The 22081-nt window shown below is 39.5% G+C and overlaps 1 protein-coding gene across 1 annotated transcript in view; it reads right to left on the bottom strand.

Annotated features, from left to right (window-relative positions):
- LOC114652851 (transmembrane channel-like protein 2-A) overlaps nt 1-22081 on the bottom strand; it is a 71114-nt gene that overhangs the window by 17373 nt on the left and 31660 nt on the right. Inside the window, exons 10-14 of the mRNA XM_051928570.1 lie at nt 17431-17610; nt 14117-14269; nt 12365-12493; nt 11490-11557; nt 673-912 (exon numbers count right to left, since the gene is read on the bottom strand). Of these exons, the coding sequence (XP_051784530.1) occupies nt 673-912; nt 11490-11557; nt 12365-12493; nt 14117-14269; nt 17431-17610 (770 nt within the window). The remainder of the gene's footprint in view (nt 1-672; nt 913-11489; nt 11558-12364; nt 12494-14116; nt 14270-17430; nt 17611-22081) is intronic.

Here is a 22081-nt window from a genome sequence, read left to right as displayed (position 1 = left end):
AAAATAAAGAGGAGTTTAGTGGTACACAATGAAGATTGAAGTGATCCTACAGGGCAAGAGAACATATCCAATTTTGTGTGCTTTCAAGAAGTATGAGGTATCAAAGCGTTTGTTGACTATGGCGATTTCAGGTGAAATAAAGGAAGCTGGACATGCAAATGCTTGTTCTAAGGTTTGGTTTGTGTGACGGGTTTGTGCGATACCCATGATCCTAAAATGAACTAAACAAGTTTGTAAAATACAGATTACTAACCCATTTGTTTTTGGTTATGCCGTTATGGCTATATACAGTAACAATGTTTGACCTTTCTGTGTGATTCTGAGAGTTTTGTTGTCCATATGCTGTTTTCAATAGCACTGTTGTTTATCTGTCTGTCTGTCTATTATACACATCTGTCAATCTATTTATATTCTGAACCTGCCTTCTCCATCCCTGGTTCACAAGGTTTTGTAGTGTTAAATGTATTATAATGGAAGATGCTTATTATATTTGTCCGCCCATCATAATGTAGCTGATTCAATGAACAGATGGATTGATTGGAGGATGAGCTAAAACAGATCAGAATGAGACTAAAAATTTTATCAAAATTGTAATTTTAAAGGAACGGAAAAGGAAAAAAAGCAATACAATGTTTCCAAATCAAATATCTGCTATAATAATGAATGTCCTACCTGAAAGGCCCACAGTCAAATGAAGGGGGTAATGTCATAATGGTGTAGACCACTGGCAAAAGACTGAGAAATAAAATAAGCAGCAGCAAGCCCATGTAAAAATTGTTGGATTTAGAAGCTTTGAAAACTCTTTCATGGGGAACATTTGAACTCATGACAGCCCATGACTGATAGTACATTGATGTCAATAGACGGAGGACATTTATACCAACTAGTCCTGGAGCATAGAAAGCACCCATCCTTGAAAAAAAAAGAAAAAAGACAAATAATTAGAACATAATTTGGCTAGATACATCTTATCATAAGAACTCAGAGAACAAAATACGATGGCATCTGCCGTGTACATTATTTACTGTATTTCTTTCTTTATTTATTTACTTTATTTCAGTACCAGTAGTCTACTAGTCTACTATCTTGTGTTGAGTCAGAGTGGAAGTATGGGGCTCCACTTTTTTTATTAATAATGATCTATTATATTGTGTAGCAGAGTATAAGATTGGGGTAAGGTTGTCATTGGTAGTCTCGCGAGACTTTCAGCGGCGGATTTGTGAACTAGCTCATGGTCACCTCCTAGGTGCCTATCTGGGAACTGAGAAGACCCTAGAGTAGATTAAATTCTGATTTTATTGGATGGGCATTAACTTTTGTGCTTCCTGTCTGGAATGTCAACTGCAGCAGATTCCTAGAAAGGGCTGTGCTGCTCTTGTGCCCGTCCTGCTCATTGACTTCCCATTTGAGCATATAAGAGTCGAAAATGTAGGACCCCTTGAACCTTCTGCACATGGTCACAAATACATTTTAGTAGTTGTAAACTACGCTACTCTGTACCCTATGGCAATTCCCCTGAGACTTTCCAATTCCAGAAATATTGCATGGGAGTTGGTAGGTGTCTTTGCGTATTTTGATATCCCTAGAGAAGTCCTTACAAACCAACGGACACCCTCAGAAAAGTTATGGGAAGTTGCTAAGTTACTCTGCATTAAGCACCTAAAGACCTCAGTATACCAATTTCAAACTGATGATTTAGTGGAGTGGTTCAATGAAACACTGAAACAAATGCTTCATAAGGTGGTCAACAAAGATGGGAGGAACTGGGATCAGCTACTCCCCCTTGTAATTTTTGTCTATTGGGATGTCCCACAAGCCTCCATAGACGTCTCCCCGTTTGAGTTACTATATGGATGACAACCTCGGGGGCTACTGGACATTTTAAAAGAAGTGCTGGGAAGGAGAGGCACTTCCCTCCATTAATATTTTAGAATATACTGCACAATTACACGATAGATTTGAAAAAATCCTACCAATCCTAATAGAAAATATGGAGCTTGTACAGTCAGCCCAGGCTAGCAGTTATTACAGTGGCACGACACTTCGGGAATTCCGCCTGGAGATCAAGTCATGTTCTTGATTTCCACTACACACTGAAAATTATTGGCACATTGGCAAGGCCTGTACAAATTTAAGAGAAAGGAAGAGGCCGGTCGACTATTCTGTAAAACAATCAAAACGCTGATCGGCTGAATGAGCATACCATGTGAATCCTCATTAACTACTTCAGTCAAAACACCTTTAATTTCATCCCTAATTTGACATCCACTCAGCAACAACAACTGAAAGCAGCCATATTGTTAGTCTCAGAAATGGTGAATTCTGTCACCTTAATCAAGTCTACCAGTTCAATCCTATCCAATGCTACAAGTGGATGAACTCCTCAAGTGACTTGGTAGGGCTCAGTATTTGACCACACTTGACAAGACGAAGGGTACCGGCAAATTCCACTGAGGTAAATAGCGCATTCAGCACCCCTAGCAGTCATGGGTAGTATCATGTTCCCCCATTTGGATTACATAGGGATCCTGTGACTTTCTAGCATCTGGTGGATAGACTGTTGCAGCCCCGCAATAACTATAGTGCCAACTACTTGGATGACTTTGTCATTTATTTTACCACCTAGATGGCAAACTTGCATGGTACCCCTGACACTTAGCAAAGTCGGCCTACTTATCAACCTGAAGAAGTGTTTCTTCAGACTAAGCAAGGCTAAATATTTAGCTACTTGGTGGGAAGAGGTACTGTTCATTAACAATGCACCAAAGTAGATGCCATCATGAATTGGCCCTGTCCGAAGAAAAAGAAACAGGTAGAGGCTTTCTTAGGATTAGTGGTTTACTATCGCCAGTTTGTTCTCTGGTTTTCTGAGAGAGCATCTCCCTTGTCAGACCTCACAGAAAAGAGAGCTCCTAACACGGTGGTATGGCATGCTTAAACAGAGGCTACATTCCGTGACTTAATGCAGCTCCTTACGTCAGCACCAGTGTTAATTACTTCTGACTTTTCTTTTACTTTATATTACAGACTGACGCTTCAGACACAGGTCTTGATGCCATGCTGAACCAAAGCGTTGATGGTGTTGAACTTCCTATCATGTTCCTTAGCCGGAAATTACTGGATCCGGAGACTAGGGGCATCACGTATAAATGATGCATATGCATGAAAATGTTGCATACGCCCGTTTCCACACTCATTTCGAGATGTATAAAAACTAAACTTGGCATTAAAGCCATGCATATTTTCACAGCAGCCTTACTCTGTGCATATGCACATTTCTGCTTGGTTTTGTAAACTGGCAGCACCCAGCATTAAATCAGTGCTACTGTTTCTTTGTGGTCTCCCTTTCACTTTTAGAGTCACATCTCAGGACGCAGGCTCCATTAAATACACCAAAATGAACCGCATATCATTGATAAATTTAAGGCACCTGATTGTAATCAATCTGTAACAATATAATGATGCACAGAATGGCCAAACTATTCCAACTACCATGGCTGCTTTAGCATTGTTAGAGGACATCACAAATGGAAGACTCAGAAGAGAATGTGTTTTCAAAGATCATACTGATTTCTTTGCACATCATGATGACTGGATTCTAAGTCGGTTTAGATTTCTATCTAGAGCTATCCTGTTGGAGCTGTGTGCTGAACTGGGGCCAGCTTTACAAAGGCAAACTTTGAGGAATTGTGCTCTACCTGTTCCTTTGCAAGTTCTGTTCACTGTTGGGTTTTTACCCACAGGAGCTTTTCAGCATGAACTGGCTGACCAATCAGGTATTTCTCAGTCATCACTGAGTTGTGCAATGGCAGCTGTATGGAATGGTATTATCTGCTTGTCAAGCAGATATATGATTTCCGTGCATTGTAGTTTAACAGGCAAACATCAAAGCGCAATTTGCAGTAACATATGGTTTTCCCAAAGTAATCAGAGCAGTTGACTACACATGCGAACAGTAGTAGAACATGCTATAGGGCAGCTTAAGCACTGTTGGTGCTGCGTGGATAAGACTGTTGAAGTGCTGCTCACAGAAAGTCTTGCATCAAGCAAGCATGTATTGTTCTACATAATGTGGCACACAATCGTGGCTTGCCCGTACCTGAAGAGATAAACCAACAAATGATCAGCCACATCAGAAGGCATTACAATTTCGATTGAATGTAATTAACAAAATTTAAGAACAGGTAAGCAGATGCTTCATTTATTTTTAACTAATTCATTCAATTTGTGGTCAATGTTACACAGTACTGCTTTTACATTCCATAGTTCATGGGGTACATCTCTTACTGCATCTACTAATGCATTTTATGATTCCAGAACAGCATTCGTCACCACACGGCCAGATGATTGCCCAGCAGTTTCCGAGGCAGGGGTGTGTGAGCAGCCAATGCCCAAAGATGTGGTCGGTACAGCAGCAGCACCATCATCGCCTGGGGCCACATCCTTGGCATGTGGGTCAGCTTTTTTAATATTATCTGGAACTGAATAAACAGTAATTAATACTACATCTGCAGCCTGATTGTTTGTTTTATTATGCATGCAAATTATTTACACGAGTATGGATAATGGTAAGCAAAAAAAAAATTACAACTCACCGGTCACCTGCAGTGATGTCCGAATCTCCCTCCCCTGCTGGTAAAATGCCGGTATCAAGTGTGTCACCAATAATTGCAGCATCTCATTGCTCAAACAGCGTGAGCCCTGGGAGTTTGCTACCTCCTCCAGTGGTGGGCTTTTCACAGCGATGTCTGACCACTTCTTTTTTATTTTGGGCACAATGCAATTTTCTGATCCTGAACTATTGAGTACATCTACCATACTATGCCACTCCATCAGTTTCCTTTTATTGCTTATTCCACTGCCTAAGTCACCAAATAGTACAGTTTCCCTTGCATCTATTTCACTTAGCAGGACCTCCATTCACCATTCACTGAAGTTTTTTATTTTTCCCCATGCTTTTGCCATTGTCTTTTCACAAAATGCTGAAGGTAAGGGGCAATTTATATTGATTTGCATATTCAAAGGGGCGTAATTCTGGGAGGAGTCGGGGTGGGGCGGCAGGCGCGTGCATGTACGTTACATTTCACAGTGACTGGGATTTATGGACAGGCAGAGTGTGAAAGTTGGCGTACGCACAGATTTATGCATCTGGATTTTTTTGTGTGTGCACTCATTTCCACTTTTGTCCATATGCCATGTTTTTGAGTGAATTCTATGCATTGTATTATACATGAGGGACCAGGTATGCAGTGGTGGAAAGGGAATCCTTGACAATTATATGGGGTATTAGCCAGTTGCATTAGTACCTCCTGGGTTGTGAATTCATTCTGGTAATGGACCTGTGACAGTGTAGATCGGCTCCAAACTTCAGCCACTCCAGCTCCCAGGTCACTCAGCTGGAGTGGCCATTAGCCCTCGAGCATCTTTCACACACTTCCTCGAGGGACTTCCTCCTGGCTGCCTGCCTGGGTTCAACTCACTGCTGCTACGAAATGTGACGGTGCAGGTCAGCTCCATGCTCTCACTTCCATTTTGGGAGTCACTTAAACCCAACACTGTCAATAATGTAACTGGATGAGCCAGGCAAATGAGGACACTCACACACATTGCAAGGGGAAGGTGTAAAGGTGCTAAGTGCTTTTATTTAAAATAATTCAAACAAGCAGTGTTCAAAAGTGCAAAATCTTCAATAAATAAATAACCCATTAAAACCAGGTTAAAACATGTCATGAAACTGTCCCCAAAAAGATGATCACTGGTGCAGTCCTTTAAAATGGATGTTTCCTTAGCTTATCCTTTTATGGGCTCTTGTAGCCAAGGAAGCGCCTATTCAGCAGTTCAGCCTGCCTTCAGCCATGCTCCTGGGCTTGGGCCCCTGCTGCTGTTTGTGGCCACAGCAGGGCACTATGACAAAGCTTCTGACTCCTGCTGCCAGGCTCATACCCCTGCGGTCCATAGCACCACCCGCGGGATGGCTCTCTGAGCCTGTCACTCCATTGCAGCCACACTGCCTCTATTCGGTGAGTTCGCTTCAACCAAGCAGCTCAGCTGGAGTGGACATTAGACCCCAAGCGCTGTTCACATGCTCACTTGAGGGACTTCCTCCTGGCTGTCTGCCTTTTCTCTCTCATCTGCTCGCACTGGGTCCTTTCCATAACTGCCTTTCTTTGAATGCCTCCCTATCCTCTTTTCTCTCTTTCCCTTGTTTTCTTTTCCTCCTCATATACAGTGGAACCTCGGTTCACGAACGTCTCGGTACACGTACAAATCGGTTTACGACCAAAAAGTTTGCCAAACTTTTGCCTCGGTTCACGACCATACACTCGGTATACGAACAAGCCAGTTTCCCTTTCGGTTTGTACATGTTCAGTCTCTCCCTGTGCATTTCCTGTGCAGCGAGCAACAGAGAGAGCGAGAGAGCGCAACACACACACACACACACACACACACAGGCAGCTTGAGAGAGAGGCAGCACGAGAGACAGAGGCACACACAAAGGCAGCGTGAGACAGAGAGAGCCGTGCACACACACACAGGAGCGCGAGAGAGAGACAGAGGCGCACACACACAGGAGCAGTAGAGAGAGGCACGCGCACACACACAGCAGCTCACTAGAGAGACACACACACAGGCGCTCCAGGCTCGCAAAAGAGAGACGCACGCACACACACACAGGCGCGCGGGAGAAAGAGAGAGAGAGAGCGAGCGAGAGAGGGAGGGACGCATAAGGTAGAGAAGGCTTGTTTTTGTTTTCAGTTCTGTTTACAGCGATCGGTTCATAGCGTGTATTGTTGCAATGTTACTTTTCTTGGTGGTTTATTAAATTACGAATTTTTCAAATGTTCATTTTTTCCCCCGTGCTTAAAACTCATTAAAAAAAAGTGTTTTTAGCAAGCGGTTCCTAGCAATATAGCGCGAACTATTCCAGTGTTAGTTTTCTCTGTTGTTCAAGGTTTTCTCAGTGTTATTCATTTAGTTACATTTAGTTTGCTATTACACTGTGCATTCTATGGTATAATTAACTATATTTGTGCTTAAAAACTAATATATATATATACATAAAGTTCGTACGGTCTGGAACGGATTAATTTTATTTACATACAATCCTATGGGGCAAATTGCTTCGTTTCACGACCAATTCGGTTTACGACCAGAGTTTTGGAACGAATTATGGTCGTGAACCGAGGTTCCACTGTAATTTGTGCTTTCCTTTTAATATGGGGGTGTGGCACAGCTGTGGCAATCAGCAGCTCTCAGTGCCAATTTGGGTCACGGGCGATCCTGCACCTGTGCACCTATCCTCCTGCATCACACACTGTACTTGCTCTTGCCATGCTATCACACCCATCCAAAGATGCAAGTGCAACAATTAGATTTATTTAAAACGCAAACCATCCAAGGACCCCACTTTACCACAGGACAATGCACCTCTACAGTGCATGGCACTTCATAAGGAGTCGAATCCTTGTGTGACCAAGTGGTTCTGCAACAAATTCATTTTAAAGTCATTCATCACTGAGACTGCTCTCCATGTCGATGCTCTGTCCCGAGCTCATGACTTCACAGTTTGGCGTCCCGACGCGGCTGTGCTGAGGGAGGGTTCCTGTCACACACATGCACTTGGGGGACAGTTTAAGGGCTTGGATAATTGTAATCTTCCCCTGGAAAGCCAGAGGGTGCTGTCAACTAATACCTTTTCTCTTCCTCTCTCTGCAGACTGGAAGATTGACAACCATGACACCTCTGATGTCACTTCCAATTTCCACCCACTTGGACCCACCTCTTTCCTGCCAAGAACTTTTATCACTGGAAGCAACACTATCTTAATCAGTCTATTTTAGAGACTCGCGTTGTCACTATATTTCTTTTCTTTTTCAATGCACTGTACTTTGTGTTTTATTTGAATATTACAGGGTTAGCCTTCATGATGCCCCAAAGGTTATCTCCTTTTGTCTCTTTATTAGAACATGTAGATTGTTATTATTATTTTTTTAAGTTTCTGTGAAAGAGACAGTTTACTGGCAAAGCATCGTGTAAATATGTGACCACCACAATATTCTACCACAAAAGAATATACTGCACCACCTTGATTCTATCAGTAATGTTTGAAATTAGTTCAGCACAATAAACATTGCTGTCATATGTTGGGGAAATGTCCAGACTATTTTCCTTTTGCAGCAAAACAAGTGGTTTAATTTGTTTGAAACTCAGTTCTTCCTTTGCTATGATAAATGGCGAGTTTTTTTTAAGTGAAAGTTCATATCCTTTTGCATCATCGTTAATCTTTTTTGTGTCTGAAAGCCTTTTACCACTGCAGATTCTTTGGCATATTTGCTTGCAGCCAATAAATACACTGTCGCAGCCTGCTGCATGTCATTTGCCTTTGGGAGCTTGCTGTTAAGAGTTTCACGTTTGAAACAGTGTGATCCTGCCACAAAAACTGTTTTACCAGCTAAACATTATTGCATCTTCCAAAAAATTGTACAAAAGCAAATTTAACTCCGATTGCCAAATAGTCTGGAATGTTTGCTTTTCCACCCACTCCTACCTTTTTATTTGGAATGATCGATACGCTTTTTTTGGTGGATGTGCTATTGGATTTAATGCTGCAATCTCACTGAGTTTTGTTTTTTTTTTGCATATGAGACTTAAAAAAAATTTTCTACTCAGACATTTCTTTACAACCATTTTTCATAAACATACACGTTACATTGCAAGGGTGTAATTCAGCACCATAACTTAGCAGAATGGCCGCATAAAAAAAACTAAAAACACTCAAATATGGCAAGTGAAAATGTTAACATTTACTAGCTAGTGGCTAATGATACATATTTTTAGTCAAGTAACATGAAATTCTGTTACATATGCTAGTGTACAGGGATGGACAATGACTAGAATTATTCCTCACTTCAAACCAAAAGTCATGTCATTATGGCTAGCCAAGCAAACATTGCATTCATACATGCTGAAGTAACATTCAACTTACTGGGAATAACGTCAAGTCTTCCTATTCCAGTAATGGTATGTTTCCCATTCAAATGTTTGTGCATCTCTGTTGTGTTCTCATGCCATACAAGGTCAGACCTATACATTTTGCAAATCACAACCTTTTTTTGTATGCATTCAGAGTAAAGTGCTCCCTAAATCTGGAAGTCTTAGGAAGTCTTTTCTGGTACTTGCTTACCATCTGCCTTTTTTCAAATGCGTTCGCAACTGGAATAAAGCAGTGACGCAATTGTGTATCACAATGTACCCAGCCTAATGATGTAATCAACTAATCAATGAAAGTGATTGCTGCTAACATTTCTAATAATAGATTATTATCGCTTATGATGATTAGTTGTCATTGCCCTACTGTAAAGGAAACAGTTCCACCCTGGGCCAAGAGGGAGCTGCAATGTTAATGCATTCTTCCTCCCTATCTACAGTCCTATAGCTTCAGGACTGGAAGAGCACTCGGGTCACTTTCACCTGCTCTACCAAGATTCATCCCTTCGGGAACCACCAGATAAAAGGCCACTACTGGAAGTGGCCAATAACACATCACAGAAATATATATATATATATATATATATATATATATATATATATATATATATATATATATATATATATATATATATATATATATATATACAGTAATCCCTCACTATATCGCGCTTCGCCTTTCGCGGCTTCACTCCATCGCGGATTTTATACGTAAGCATATTTAAATATATATCGCGGATTTTTCGCTGCTTCGCGGGTTTCTGCGGACAATGGGTCTTTTAATTTCTGGTACATGCTTCCTCAGTTGGTTTGCCCAGTTGATTTCATACAAGGGACGCTATTGGCAGATGGCTGAGAAGCTACCCAACTTACTTTTCTCCCTCTCTTGCGCTGAGTTTCTTTGATCCTGACGTAGGGGGATTGAGCAGGGGGGCTGTTCGCACACCTAGACGATACGGAAGCTCATCTAAAAATGCTGAAAGATTATCTTCACGTTGCTATCTTTTGTGCAGCTGCTTCCTGAAAGGACATGCTGCACGGTGCTTTGCATACTTAAAAGCACGAAGGGCACGTATTGATTTTTTTATCTGTCTCTCTCTATCTCTCTCTCTCTGCTCCTGATGGAGGGGGTGTGAGCTGCCGCCTTCAACAGCTTTGTGCCGTGGTGCTTCGCATACTTAAAAGGCAAACAGCACTATTGATTTGTTTGCTCCTTTGAAGAGGAAGATTTGTTTGCATTCTTTTAATTGTGAGACTGAACTGTCATCTCTGTCTTGTCATGGAGCACAGTTAAACTTTTGAAAAAGAGACAAATGTTTGTTTGCAGTGTTTGAATAACGTTCCTGTCTCTCTACAACCTCCTGTGTTTCTGCGCAAATCTGTGACCCAAGCATGACAATATAAAAATAACCATATAAACATATGGTTTCTACTTCGCGGATTTTCTTATTTCGCGGGTGGCTCTGGAACGCAACCCCCGCGATGGAGGAGGGATTACTGTATATATATATATATATATATATATATATATATATATATATATACAGTATATATATATATATATATATATATATATATATATATATATATATATATATATATATATATATATATATATATATATATATATAGTGGTCCCTAGGGGGACATGGGAGTACTTCTGGTGTCCCAAAACTGTGGTTCGAGAGCACTTTTGGGTGAGGTTGGAGACCGACAAAGTACGGCTCGCTACTCCCTTCAGCACCCCTGACAGTACTCAAGGAACCCAACAGGACTGAGCCAAAGAGCCACAGTTCCCAGTGTGCCCTATGAGGAATCTATAGTGCTGTCATAACGTAGGGGGGCTGCATCTAGCATGCTGGGGAAGACCATGCCATGAAAAAATTGTCTTCCCCTGTTCTTCTCTGTCACTGGCAACCCGGCCAGATGATCCCAGTACAGCTCCAGCAGGGATACCAGTGCCTGTGTGGACTTTGGTAGAATCTTGACATTGGTGTTTAAAAAAAGAAAAACCCTGGCATCCCAACTGACAGAAAAGTTCCATAGTCAAAAGGTAAGCAACAATGTTGAATGTTCAAATTGTTGTCATCACATTCTATCTCTATACCACTGGAGTGCCATTGGTCCCATCCATCTTGCCTCCCCATAAAAGCACTGGATAAGCAATTCTGTGTTCCTGTCTTTAACATGTCATACACAATGAGCAGGAAAAGTAGCTATTCTTTAGCAATTTGATTTGATGTTCTATAAGAAAAAGTAGCACTCTCATCATTTTTGGGCCAAATTATTGATAATCAGATCATTATTAGTAATAGCAATGATAGCAATAATAGTAATAATAATTATGATAATAAAAATAATAATAATTATGCTGTTTTATCATGCTTTTCTTTATAAAATACAGTATACTGGTTTCCACTGCCATACCTCTCAAAGTATAGCTACAACTGGGATACACTGAACTGAAATACTATTCAGGCAGATTGTTTTAGAAATATTACCAGATCATTCCTTGATTGAAGATGAGTCCCAGTACATTTCCACTAATGTCAAATTCAGCATATGATGGCTTGGAGATAAGAAACAAAAAGCAGAAACATAAATTATTTAAGAATATTGAAATAATACACTGCGGTGGGTTGGCACCCTGCCCGGGATTGGTTCCTGCCTTGTGCCCTGTGTTGGCTGGGATTGGCTCCAGCGGACCCTGTGTTCGGATTCAGCGTGTTGGAAAATGGATGAATGGATGGAAATAATACACCTGTCATCACCAGAACAAATTAATATGTTTTTTGTTTTATTTTTGGTACAACCATAGAATTAATATAAATATCCAGGATTGCTCTTGCTGATGGTATCGTAGCAAATAAGAAGAAAAATCAGTCTCAATAAACTTTCACAGAACTGCTACCCAGTACATTTATTATCATTTGTATGTCTTAGAGCAACAGTGTAGGAGAGTAGTGATTACTGAAATTTAAATTTACTGACACATCAGTTATAGTTATAGTATGGTACAGTGGTCCCAAAGAAAAAGCAAAAAGTGACAGGAGCAAGAACCAGCCTTGGATGGGATGCCAACCCATCTTACAGCACACACTCACATATACATCTACATTTTCCTACAGCAGGCCAGTTTTGAGTCAACAATTAAATTTATCGAACACAGCTTAAAGATCATGAAGAAAATTGAAGTGCATGGAGAGAAACAAAGTGACAGAACTTTAGTCAAAAATGACAACACCAGGAATAAATCCCAGTTCTGCACAGCAATGAGAAAGCAGGATGCACTGCTGTGCTACCAGTGATTATCTGTCACATAAAATGAAGTGAAATTATTATGATGGTTACAGTTAAAATATTAAAGTGATCTTACAAATCCAGCTTCCAGGTCCCAACACCAGCAGTAGTTAAGGAATCTTACAATTACAGCTCGTAAGAAATCTCCAACAAGAATTGTAATATATGTCACTTGAATATCAGAAACGGTAAGCTTGACAAACTCCTGAATAAAAACAGAAAACAATTTTACAAATTGTTACTTTGTACCACATGTGTGCATCAATTTGAAATCTTAAGATGGCTAATCATTGTTAGGATTTACAGAGGCAAAAAGCGACATTTCAGTGGAGTTTTATGTCAAATTTAGATTAATGTGAGAGAGAGAGAGATATACAACTGGGCAGGTAGGTTTATATTTTTTAATATTCTATTTCAAATTGTGTTCTACTGTCTATAATTTGCTCAAAATAGCACTCTGTGCAAACAAAATTAAATGGAACTGTATTTTATATCTTTCTTAATTGATGCTATTACCACCTCACTTAAACCTGTGACAGTGGGGTAAAAAGACATAAATACATACAGAATGAGACTTTCAATTTTGTATCACAATTGTATCAGGAGAAATATGACACTTGCACTATAAGAAGATAAGATAAGATCTCTAAAAAGTGATCTGTAAAATAACAACCTGGATTGAAGTAACACAAATAAAACAGAGTTGAAAATGACAAAATATATTTTCAATGCTTTTCAGCAATGGGTTGCTGGTGGCAATGGCCAAGCTGGCAAGTTACCAACAGGCTAAAAACAAAGATGCCCTAATTCAGAGTGGTATACTGATACCAGGCATTTCTCTGTGTTTTGTAAGATAAAGTTCTGTTATTTTTCGAGTAAGCCATACATTATAAAAAAAATCTGCAGATCGTAATCTGTTGTGTGCTCCATATACATAATGAATGGCAAAAACTTCCTTTGTACTTTCTTTCAATCAGCACCACAAATGGGCTAAGAGTAGTATACAGTGTATAGATATATATACTGTATATGTCAACATTTTTCTTCTTACCTCATACTACTTATTGATCCTTACCAAGCATTGGAACTGCTTGAATAAAAGCCATTCAGCTTCATTACAGTAATCAGCTTCCCAGTGCTACTACAGAAACAGAAGACCTTGGATATATTGGATTTTCCTGCTTTAGTAAAACATGTTTTTGGGTTCATAAAAGTTGCTGTCTTGCCATCAGGGCTGCTTTCAGTGCCATCAGACGTTCTGTTTGGCAGTACTTGACAGATTTGTGAGATCTATCATTTCAGTTGGGACATTGTAAGTGAAACACTGTTCAAAATGGTGGTCAGCTTTCTTTTGTGATTATATCAATCCAACAGCCACATCTAAATGAAGTATTTGTGTTTACTGTCTTTACACAATATACACTGGGATCTATTAAAAAGCAGTTATTTACAGGTAACCCTGTGGCTATAAAATTGTAATCAAGTCATCTGATCTACAGGTTTTATCAGATCTTTCAACTGTTTTATTGCTCAGTATTTGTACTCTGCAAAAATATAAGCTGCTTTTGTTTGACATTTTTATCTACAGTATGCTACACAATAATTAAAGAGTAAGTCCAAACATGAGACGTGTTAATTATTATATCAAGGGGTAGGAAGACACCCCACAACATAATGCCTTGCCACATACTGCCACTTGACAGTTTCAGACAGTAAAAATATTCCAAAAACAAAATGTAACACATTTTGGTCTTCTACCTTTGTCACTTTATGAAGTTTAAATAAAATCTTTCTGCTATAGCATGTTAATGGTGAAAAATGATCTTACAATTCCCACAGTTGTTTCCCAGCATGGTCCTCTGATCACATCTGCAGGGTCAATTGGCGGAGGAGTAACCTCTGTTCCATTCAGTGTTACATTGGCATAATACAAATTTAAAGCAATTGCTGTCATGTTTTTTATATTTTCTTCCTCTTCTAGCTGAAAAAAATAATAAAAACATATATGTATACTTATACTTGTAATGACACACAAAGAGTTCAACTTGAAAATGAAACTAATTAAATAAATAAATATGTACACTACACTTCAAAAAAATATTTCAGTGTATTTACAGTATATACAAGAACTATCACCAATGCAGACCATTAAGTTTTCATAAAGTGTTAATTTTTTCTTAGCATTTTCCTTTGTTACTATATACTAATCTTTCATAACTGAGTCCATCCACCATAATAAAAGATTAAGTGTCTATGTGTCTGTCTGTGTGTCCGTCCGGTCACGTCACAAATATTAACACCACTTGTATGAATCCCATACCAAATGGCCTATAACAGAGATATATGCATTGCATTTGTCATTCCAGCAGATGGCATATCACAAACATTTGTGGCAAAGCATTTTATTACTGAAAATACTTGTGATATACCATCTGTTGGAATGACAAATGGAATGCATTTTATTATAACATCCATCCATCCATTATTCAACCCACCATATCCTAACTACAGGGTCATGGGGGTCTGCTGGAGACAATCCCTGCCAACACATGGTGCAAGGCAGGAAACAAACCCCAGGCAGGGCGCCAGCCCACCACAGGGCACACACACACACCAAGCACACACTAGGGACAATTTAGAATTGCCAATGCACCTAACCTGCATGTCTGTGGACTGTGGGAGGAAACCGGAGCGCCCGGAGGAAACCCACGCAGACATAGGGAGAACATGCAAACTCCGCGCAGGGAGGACCCGGGCAGCGATTTATTATAACATGCATTACAAAGTACATTCCAATAGTTGGTGTACTGCAAATATTCACACTAGCAGAAAGCACAGATAGTTCCAAAATAATTTAATGAACAATTACTTAGTTGCACTTTTTTTTAACATTTCAGCAGCAATGGCTTTTCTGCATATTCCATCTGATTTAAACTAACTATATTTGCAATAAACATGTAGAAGATAAGACTGGGTAACTGTTGTGTCTGCTTCTAAGAAGCATGTAAAGCTGTCATGTCAATGGAAGTTTTTCACAAATACTTTCTGCATACAGTATATACATAAAAAGTCTTTTTAAGGGAGACCCTGGTGGTGCAGTGAGAGTTCTGATGCTTTGCGATAAGAAGAACAGGGTTCACGCCCCAGGTACTTCCTGTGTTGAGTTAGCATGTTCTCCCTGTGTCTGCATGGGTCTCCTTCCTACTAAAAAGATATAACCTAATGAATTGGTGTCACTAAAAATTGGTTATGTGTGTTTTCACCCTAACCTGTGCCTGACGATTGAGGTGATGGGTTTCACTTCTCCTAGATAAGTGGGTTTAGAACATGGGTGGCTGTCTTTTTACTCTAAGTTCTATAATCATGTGACATAGGTTGTCTAAGAGAGTGGTTTCAATTAACACCATATACTGTAGATGTTTGTCTCAATTTTTATATATTTCAAAATCACATCTGAGGGAAATATAAATTTATAAGGCAAGCCATGTTGATCAAAAGAGGTTGCTCATAGTAAAACATTTTGTTGTGTTCTTAAGCTCGTCTTATGAGAGTTTGTAGAAAATAATAGAGAAATGGACTAAACATGAAACAGATTCAAAAAAGGATAGGGCAAAAAAATTGTGCTGTTTCTTATGCTTTTGACAAAAGATGCCAAGATAAAATTTAGGCGAGAAGAGTAATGTTAAGAAAGTAAACTATAACATACAACATTTTTCTTCCTTTTGCTATGGCAGCAAAATGTGATAGGGTGGCAAAAAATACTGGAACATCTGCATGTATTTGCTAAATGGCAAGACTGTCACTTAGACTATACATGCTAGCAATTTGGTTGATGAGATAGTCCTATGGTTACATAGGACCTAATATTTAATAACTGGTCAGGTTAGTTTACTTATTAAAGTAAAACACCTTGATGTAAACATTGCAATCAGTAATGAGTAACCAGGTTATGGACAATCAGAATTGAACATTAATTAAAATGAAAGCAGCATTTTCATCCATCCAGCCATTCATTATCAAGCCTAATTAATCCAGATCTGAGTCACAGGGGCTGAAGCCTAACCTGAGAACATCGAAACACAGCAACAACCAGTCCTGAGGAATCTACTAGTGCATTACAGAACATACTGTGTTCATACACACACTTACCACTTCTAGTAACATTGGTCTTTTTGAGACTTTACACCAGTTCAAACTAAATTAAATAGGTGCTTATTTCTTTAATTATTTTGGTTTTGATGTGCATGATCACAAAAGTGTTCATAAAAATGAAATTCGCTATTCAACCCATTTTCTAAATATTCCATTAGAAGTTTACAGAGGAAGACAGGAAATCAGAAATCATCCCTGAGATTGTGTTAGTCAATCTGTGACAAACTTGCACAAGGCATGGTATTATTTTTCACATTCAAGTGTGTGCCACTGTTTCTCAGGGTGCTAATTATGCCATAGCATTTATAGAAGTTCAAAACCAATTCTACTATATCATATATTCTCATGTTTGACATGTTCTTGCTACTCCAACCTTTGAAAAATATTACATCGACAATCCTGCCATTTCTTTCACTCTTACATTACTATGATTCTAATATGAAAGGTGTATCAACTGAGGCATTCACATATTCACATATAGATACAGACAACAGAATTACACTGGTGAGTTAAACATAACATATGCATTGGGCTGGTAAAAGAACTGCTGAGTTGGCTAATAAAGTCAAGCTGATTTGGGACATCTATAAGAGCAGAAACACCAGTGGGAAATAGAATCTTCAACAACAGAAAACAATGACTGCTTAAAGGCTGCATTGTGACAAAAAATAGAGCTATATTCCAGACATGGGGAAATTATAGTAATAGATGAAGACCATCATATGCACAACATCACTCCACAGCCCTACCTTGAACAGGATAAAGTCAGCAAAAGTGTTGATTTGGGTAGATGAGGAAAAAAAGGGATGACTTCTGGTTTTATCATCCTTTCCACATTCAGGTTTCTCTTGTCAAAATTAGCATGAAATTTACACTACTTTGCAAAATTTCTGAGACTGCCCAAAACGTGTATTCTAGTAATTCTTAGTAGTTTATTGTAATGTATACAGAAATGCATTGTCTTTTAGTGACCTGATAAGTTAGACATACCTTCTGATTAACTTCATCTATAAGGGCAAAAAGAAATGTATATAAATTTCCAAGAAACAGAGCAAAGATTCGTCCAAGCTGCCACTTCAGTGCAATACGTGGGTGATAATCCTCCAGTTCAGCAATGGTCTCAAACAGTGGAGGGCAAACCAGTCCAAGCAAAGACATAACTATCTCAACCTACAGAAAAAAAAAAATCAAGGAAGCATTACGTCACAAGATATGCCACAAAACTATAAAATATAACCACATACAGTACGTTACTTTATGAATGGTCTAATAACGATTACTCTATCTGATCATCATACTTTATTTACATTTTTAAATAGCTAATTTTGAAGACAAGCAAAATGCAAAATTGTCAGAACATGAGACACAACATTTTTCCCACTATTACTAGCTTAATGAATAAAACAGAGGACTTATGAAACACAAGAATTTTTAGTTGTAAAATGAAGTTCTATATGTGGCTTGAAGAGAGGTAATCTTAATAAGTAAATAATAGCAAATACTGGTTTAGGGAAGAATATTATAACAAAATGTGACAATATCTTAATAGAAGGAACAGATGTAAACATGACACTGGAAATAGGAAGAAGGTAACAGTATACAGTAATCCCTCGCTATATCGCGCTTCGACTTTCGCGGCTTCACTCTATCGCGAATTTTATATGTAAGCATATTTAAATATATATCGCGGATTTTTTGCTGGTTCACAGATTTCTGCGGACAATGGGTCTTTTAATTTCTGGTACATGCTTCCTCAGTTGGTTTGCCCAGTTGATTTCATACAAGGGACGCTATTGGCAGATGGCTGAGAAGCTACCCAACCAGAGCGCGTATTACGTATTAAATAAAACTCCTCAAATATATTGTGAGCACGGGGGCTGTTCGCACCCCTAGAGGATACGGCCGCTCCTCAAAAAACACTGAAAGACTACCTTCACATTGCTGCCATCCTTGCTGGGCTTACATGTGGCTGCTTTGTCAAGCGACATGCTTCCTGCACGGTGCTTCACATACTTCAAAGATCAAACAGCACGTATTGATTTTTGATTGTTTGCTTTTCTCTCTCTCTCTCTTGCTCTGACATTCTCTGCTCCTGATGGAGGGGGTGTGAGCAGGGGGGCTGTTCGCACCCCTAGACAATATGGACGCTCGTCTAAAAATGCTGAAAGATTATCTTCACATTGCTCCCTTCCGTGCAGCTGCTTTGTCAAGCGACATGCTTCCCGCACGGTGCTTCGCATACTTAAAAGCTCGAACGGCACGTATTGATTTTTGATTATTTGTTTTTCTCTGTCTCTCTCACTCTCTCTGACATTCTCTGCTCCTGACAGAGGGGGTGTGAGCAGAGGGGCTGTTACGTCCTAGACAATACGGACGCTCCTCTAAAAAATGCTGAAAGACTACCTTCACATTGCTCTCTTCCTTGCAGCTGCTTTGTCCGGCGGTGCTTCACATACTTAAAAGCCAAACAGCCCTATTGATTTTTGATTGCTTGCTTTTTTCTCTCTCTCTCTCTGACATTATCTGCTCCTGATGCACACTCCTTTGAAGAGGAAGATATGTTTGCATTCTTTTAATTGTGAGACGGAACTGTCATCTCTGTCTTGTCATGGAGCACAGTTTAAACTTTTGAAAAAGAGACAAATGTTTGTTTGCAGTGTTTGAATAAAGTTCCTGTCTCTCTACAACCTCCTGTGTTTCTGTGCAAATCTGTGACCCAAGCATGACAATATAAAAATAACCATATAAACATATGGTTTCTACTTCGCGGATTTTCACCTTTCGCGGGGGGTTCTGGAACACAACCCCCACGATCGAGGAGGTATTACTGTAATAATAAATATAAAAACATAATGTAGTTGAGTGGGAAAATGGGTGTGTGCTATCAGTCTCATCCCTGAGTCTTATGGCTTGAAGAAAGAAACTGTAGCACATTCTGGTAGTAAAAGCCCAAATGCTTCCGTACCTTTTTCAAGGTGGCAGAAGAGTGAATAGTTTATGTGAGGGGTGCGTCGGGTCCTCTACAGTGCTGGTGGCTTTGCGGGTGCAGAATGTGGTGTTCATGTTGGTGATAGAGGGAAGAGAGAATCTGATGATCTTCTCAGCTGTCCTTATATCTGCTGCAGGGTCTTGTGATCCATGACAGTGCAATTCCTAGACCAGACGGTGATGCAGCTGCTCAGGGTGCTCTCAATAGTTCCTCTGTAGAAGGTGGAGAGAATGCGTGGTGGGAGATGGGCTTTCCTTAGCCTTCGCAGAAAGCAAAGATGCTGCTCGGCTTTCTTGGATACGGAGCTGGTGTTAAGGGTCAGGGGCCTCATGTATAAACGATGCATATGCACAAAAATGTTGCATATACCTGATTCCACGCACACTTTGAGATGTATAAAAACTAAACTTGGCGTAAAGCCACGCACATTTTCACGGCAGCCTCACACCATGTGTACACAAATTTCTGCTGGGTTTTGCAAATGGGTGGCACCCAGCGTCAAAGCAGCGATGTTTCTGTGTGGTTTCCCTTTCTGTTTCATATTCGCATCCATGATCAAATACATCAAAATTAATTGAATATCACTTACAAATTTAATTCACTTGATTGTAATCATTCTGTAACAATATAATGGTGCACAGAATGGCCAAACTACCATAGCTGCTTTAGTGTTGTTAGAAGACATCGCAAATGGAAGAATCAGAAGAGAATGCATATTTATAGGTGATGATGACTGGCTCTTCTAAGTCGATTTTGATTTCCAAGAGCTATCCTCTTGGAGTTTTGTGCTGAACGTTAAAAACGCAGACATTGAGGAATTCTGCTCTACCTGCTTCTTTGCAAGTTCTGTTCACTCTCTGTTTTTTTGCCACAAGAGCTTTTCATGTGAACTTGCTGACCAATCAGGTATTTCATAATCATCACTGAGTCATGCCATGTCAACTATATGGGATGGTATTATTCACTTGCCATCCAGATGTATAAGATTTTCTTACACTGTGGTTGAACTGTCAAATGTAAAAGTGGAATTTGTAGCAATGTCCCGTTTTCCAAATATAATTGGAGCAGTCAACTGCATGCACATTGGTAATGCAACGACGCTGGACAAGTTACATTAGCCAAGGATGAATTATCAAAAGAATGAGCTGTAATTACATCATCTCTTACGGCATGTGTTTTTTCCAGCTAGTGCAGGAAAAGACAAGCATTGCTTTTAAGTATAGCGAGTCACTTCAAAGAGTCATGTAAAGAGCAGAGAATCTATCCGTTGTGACGCACAGCTCCAACGCTACACTATAAAGAGGCCTTCAGAGAATGAATTTGCTTATGTAAACAGGAAGCATTTCTACTCTATTAAGGTGCTGCTCTACAGTCCACAGAAAATGTGTCGCATTGTGCAAGCATGTAGTGAGCTGCATAATGTGGCACACAATCATGGCTTGCCTGTACCTGAAGAGATATTGTATGATATACATAACTGATGCACCAAATGATCAGCCAAATAAGACAGCAATACAAGTTTGTTTGAATGTAATTAGCAGAATGTAAAAACAGGTAATCAGATGCAGCATTTATTTTTTAACCACTTTATTTAATTTGTATTCAATATCATATAGAACAGCCCTTATATTCCTTAGTTCTTTGGCAACATCTCTTACAGCATCCATTATTGCATTTTGTGACTTCAGAACAGCATTCATCAGCACACAGCCAGATGGTCACCCAGCGGTTTCCAAGGCAGAAGTGTGTGCACAGACAGTGCCCGAAGATTTGCTGGGCACAGCAGCACCATCACTGCCTGGAATTGCATCCTCAACACAGGGGTCAGCTTTTGTAATATTGACTGACACAGAATAAACATACAGTGGGCTGTGACTCGCCTTTTCATGGCGAATTTGATATCTGACCACTTCTTTTTTATTACATTTTATTTATGTGCGATTTCCTGAAATTGAATTTTTGTGTGTCTCCACCATGCTGAATCACTTAATCAGTTTCCTTTTGTTGCTTATACCACTGCTTAAGCCAACAAATAGCATGTTTTTCCTTGCCTCCACTTCGCATTTACTGAAATTCTTCTTTATGCCACATGCTTTTGCCATTGCCTTTTAACAAAAAACTGAACGAAAGGGGGTATTTATATTGATTTGCATACTCAAACATGCTAAATTCTGGGAGGAGTCAGGGTGGGGCTGTAGGCACACTCACGTTTGTTAAATTTCATTTTTATTGCGATTCATAAAGGGGAAGTGCGTACAACTTGGAGTATGCACGGTTTTATGCACCTGGAATTTTTGTGCGTATGCACATTTCCACGTTTGGTCCGTATGCCTTGTTTTAGCGAGAATTCCTTGCATGGTGTTATACATGAAGCTGCAGATGAGGTTCTCCACCCAGTGAACAATCTTCAGCTGTTTAAAAATCGAGGCATTTGATGATGGAAGTCCCTCTGAAACAAGAAGTTTTGGGTAGACATTAATGTCTTGGATGAAAATGATAATCCCACAGTGTTTAATGAAAGTGAGTATCTGATATACATTTGGGAAAATTCTCCTGTGTCCACTTCTTTTGGTAAGGTTTCTGCTACAGATCCAGAGTTTGGAAACAATGGAATTGACTTTTATTGGATTAACAGAAGGCAAAGTGATCCAG

This window comes from Erpetoichthys calabaricus, chromosome 5 (genome assembly GCF_900747795.2).
Source record: "Erpetoichthys calabaricus chromosome 5, fErpCal1.3, whole genome shotgun sequence".
Lineage (NCBI taxonomy): Eukaryota > Metazoa > Chordata > Cladistia > Polypteriformes > Polypteridae > Erpetoichthys > Erpetoichthys calabaricus.
The sequence above is the reverse complement of the archived record's forward strand: the minus strand, read 5'-3'. Positions and strand labels throughout refer to the sequence as shown.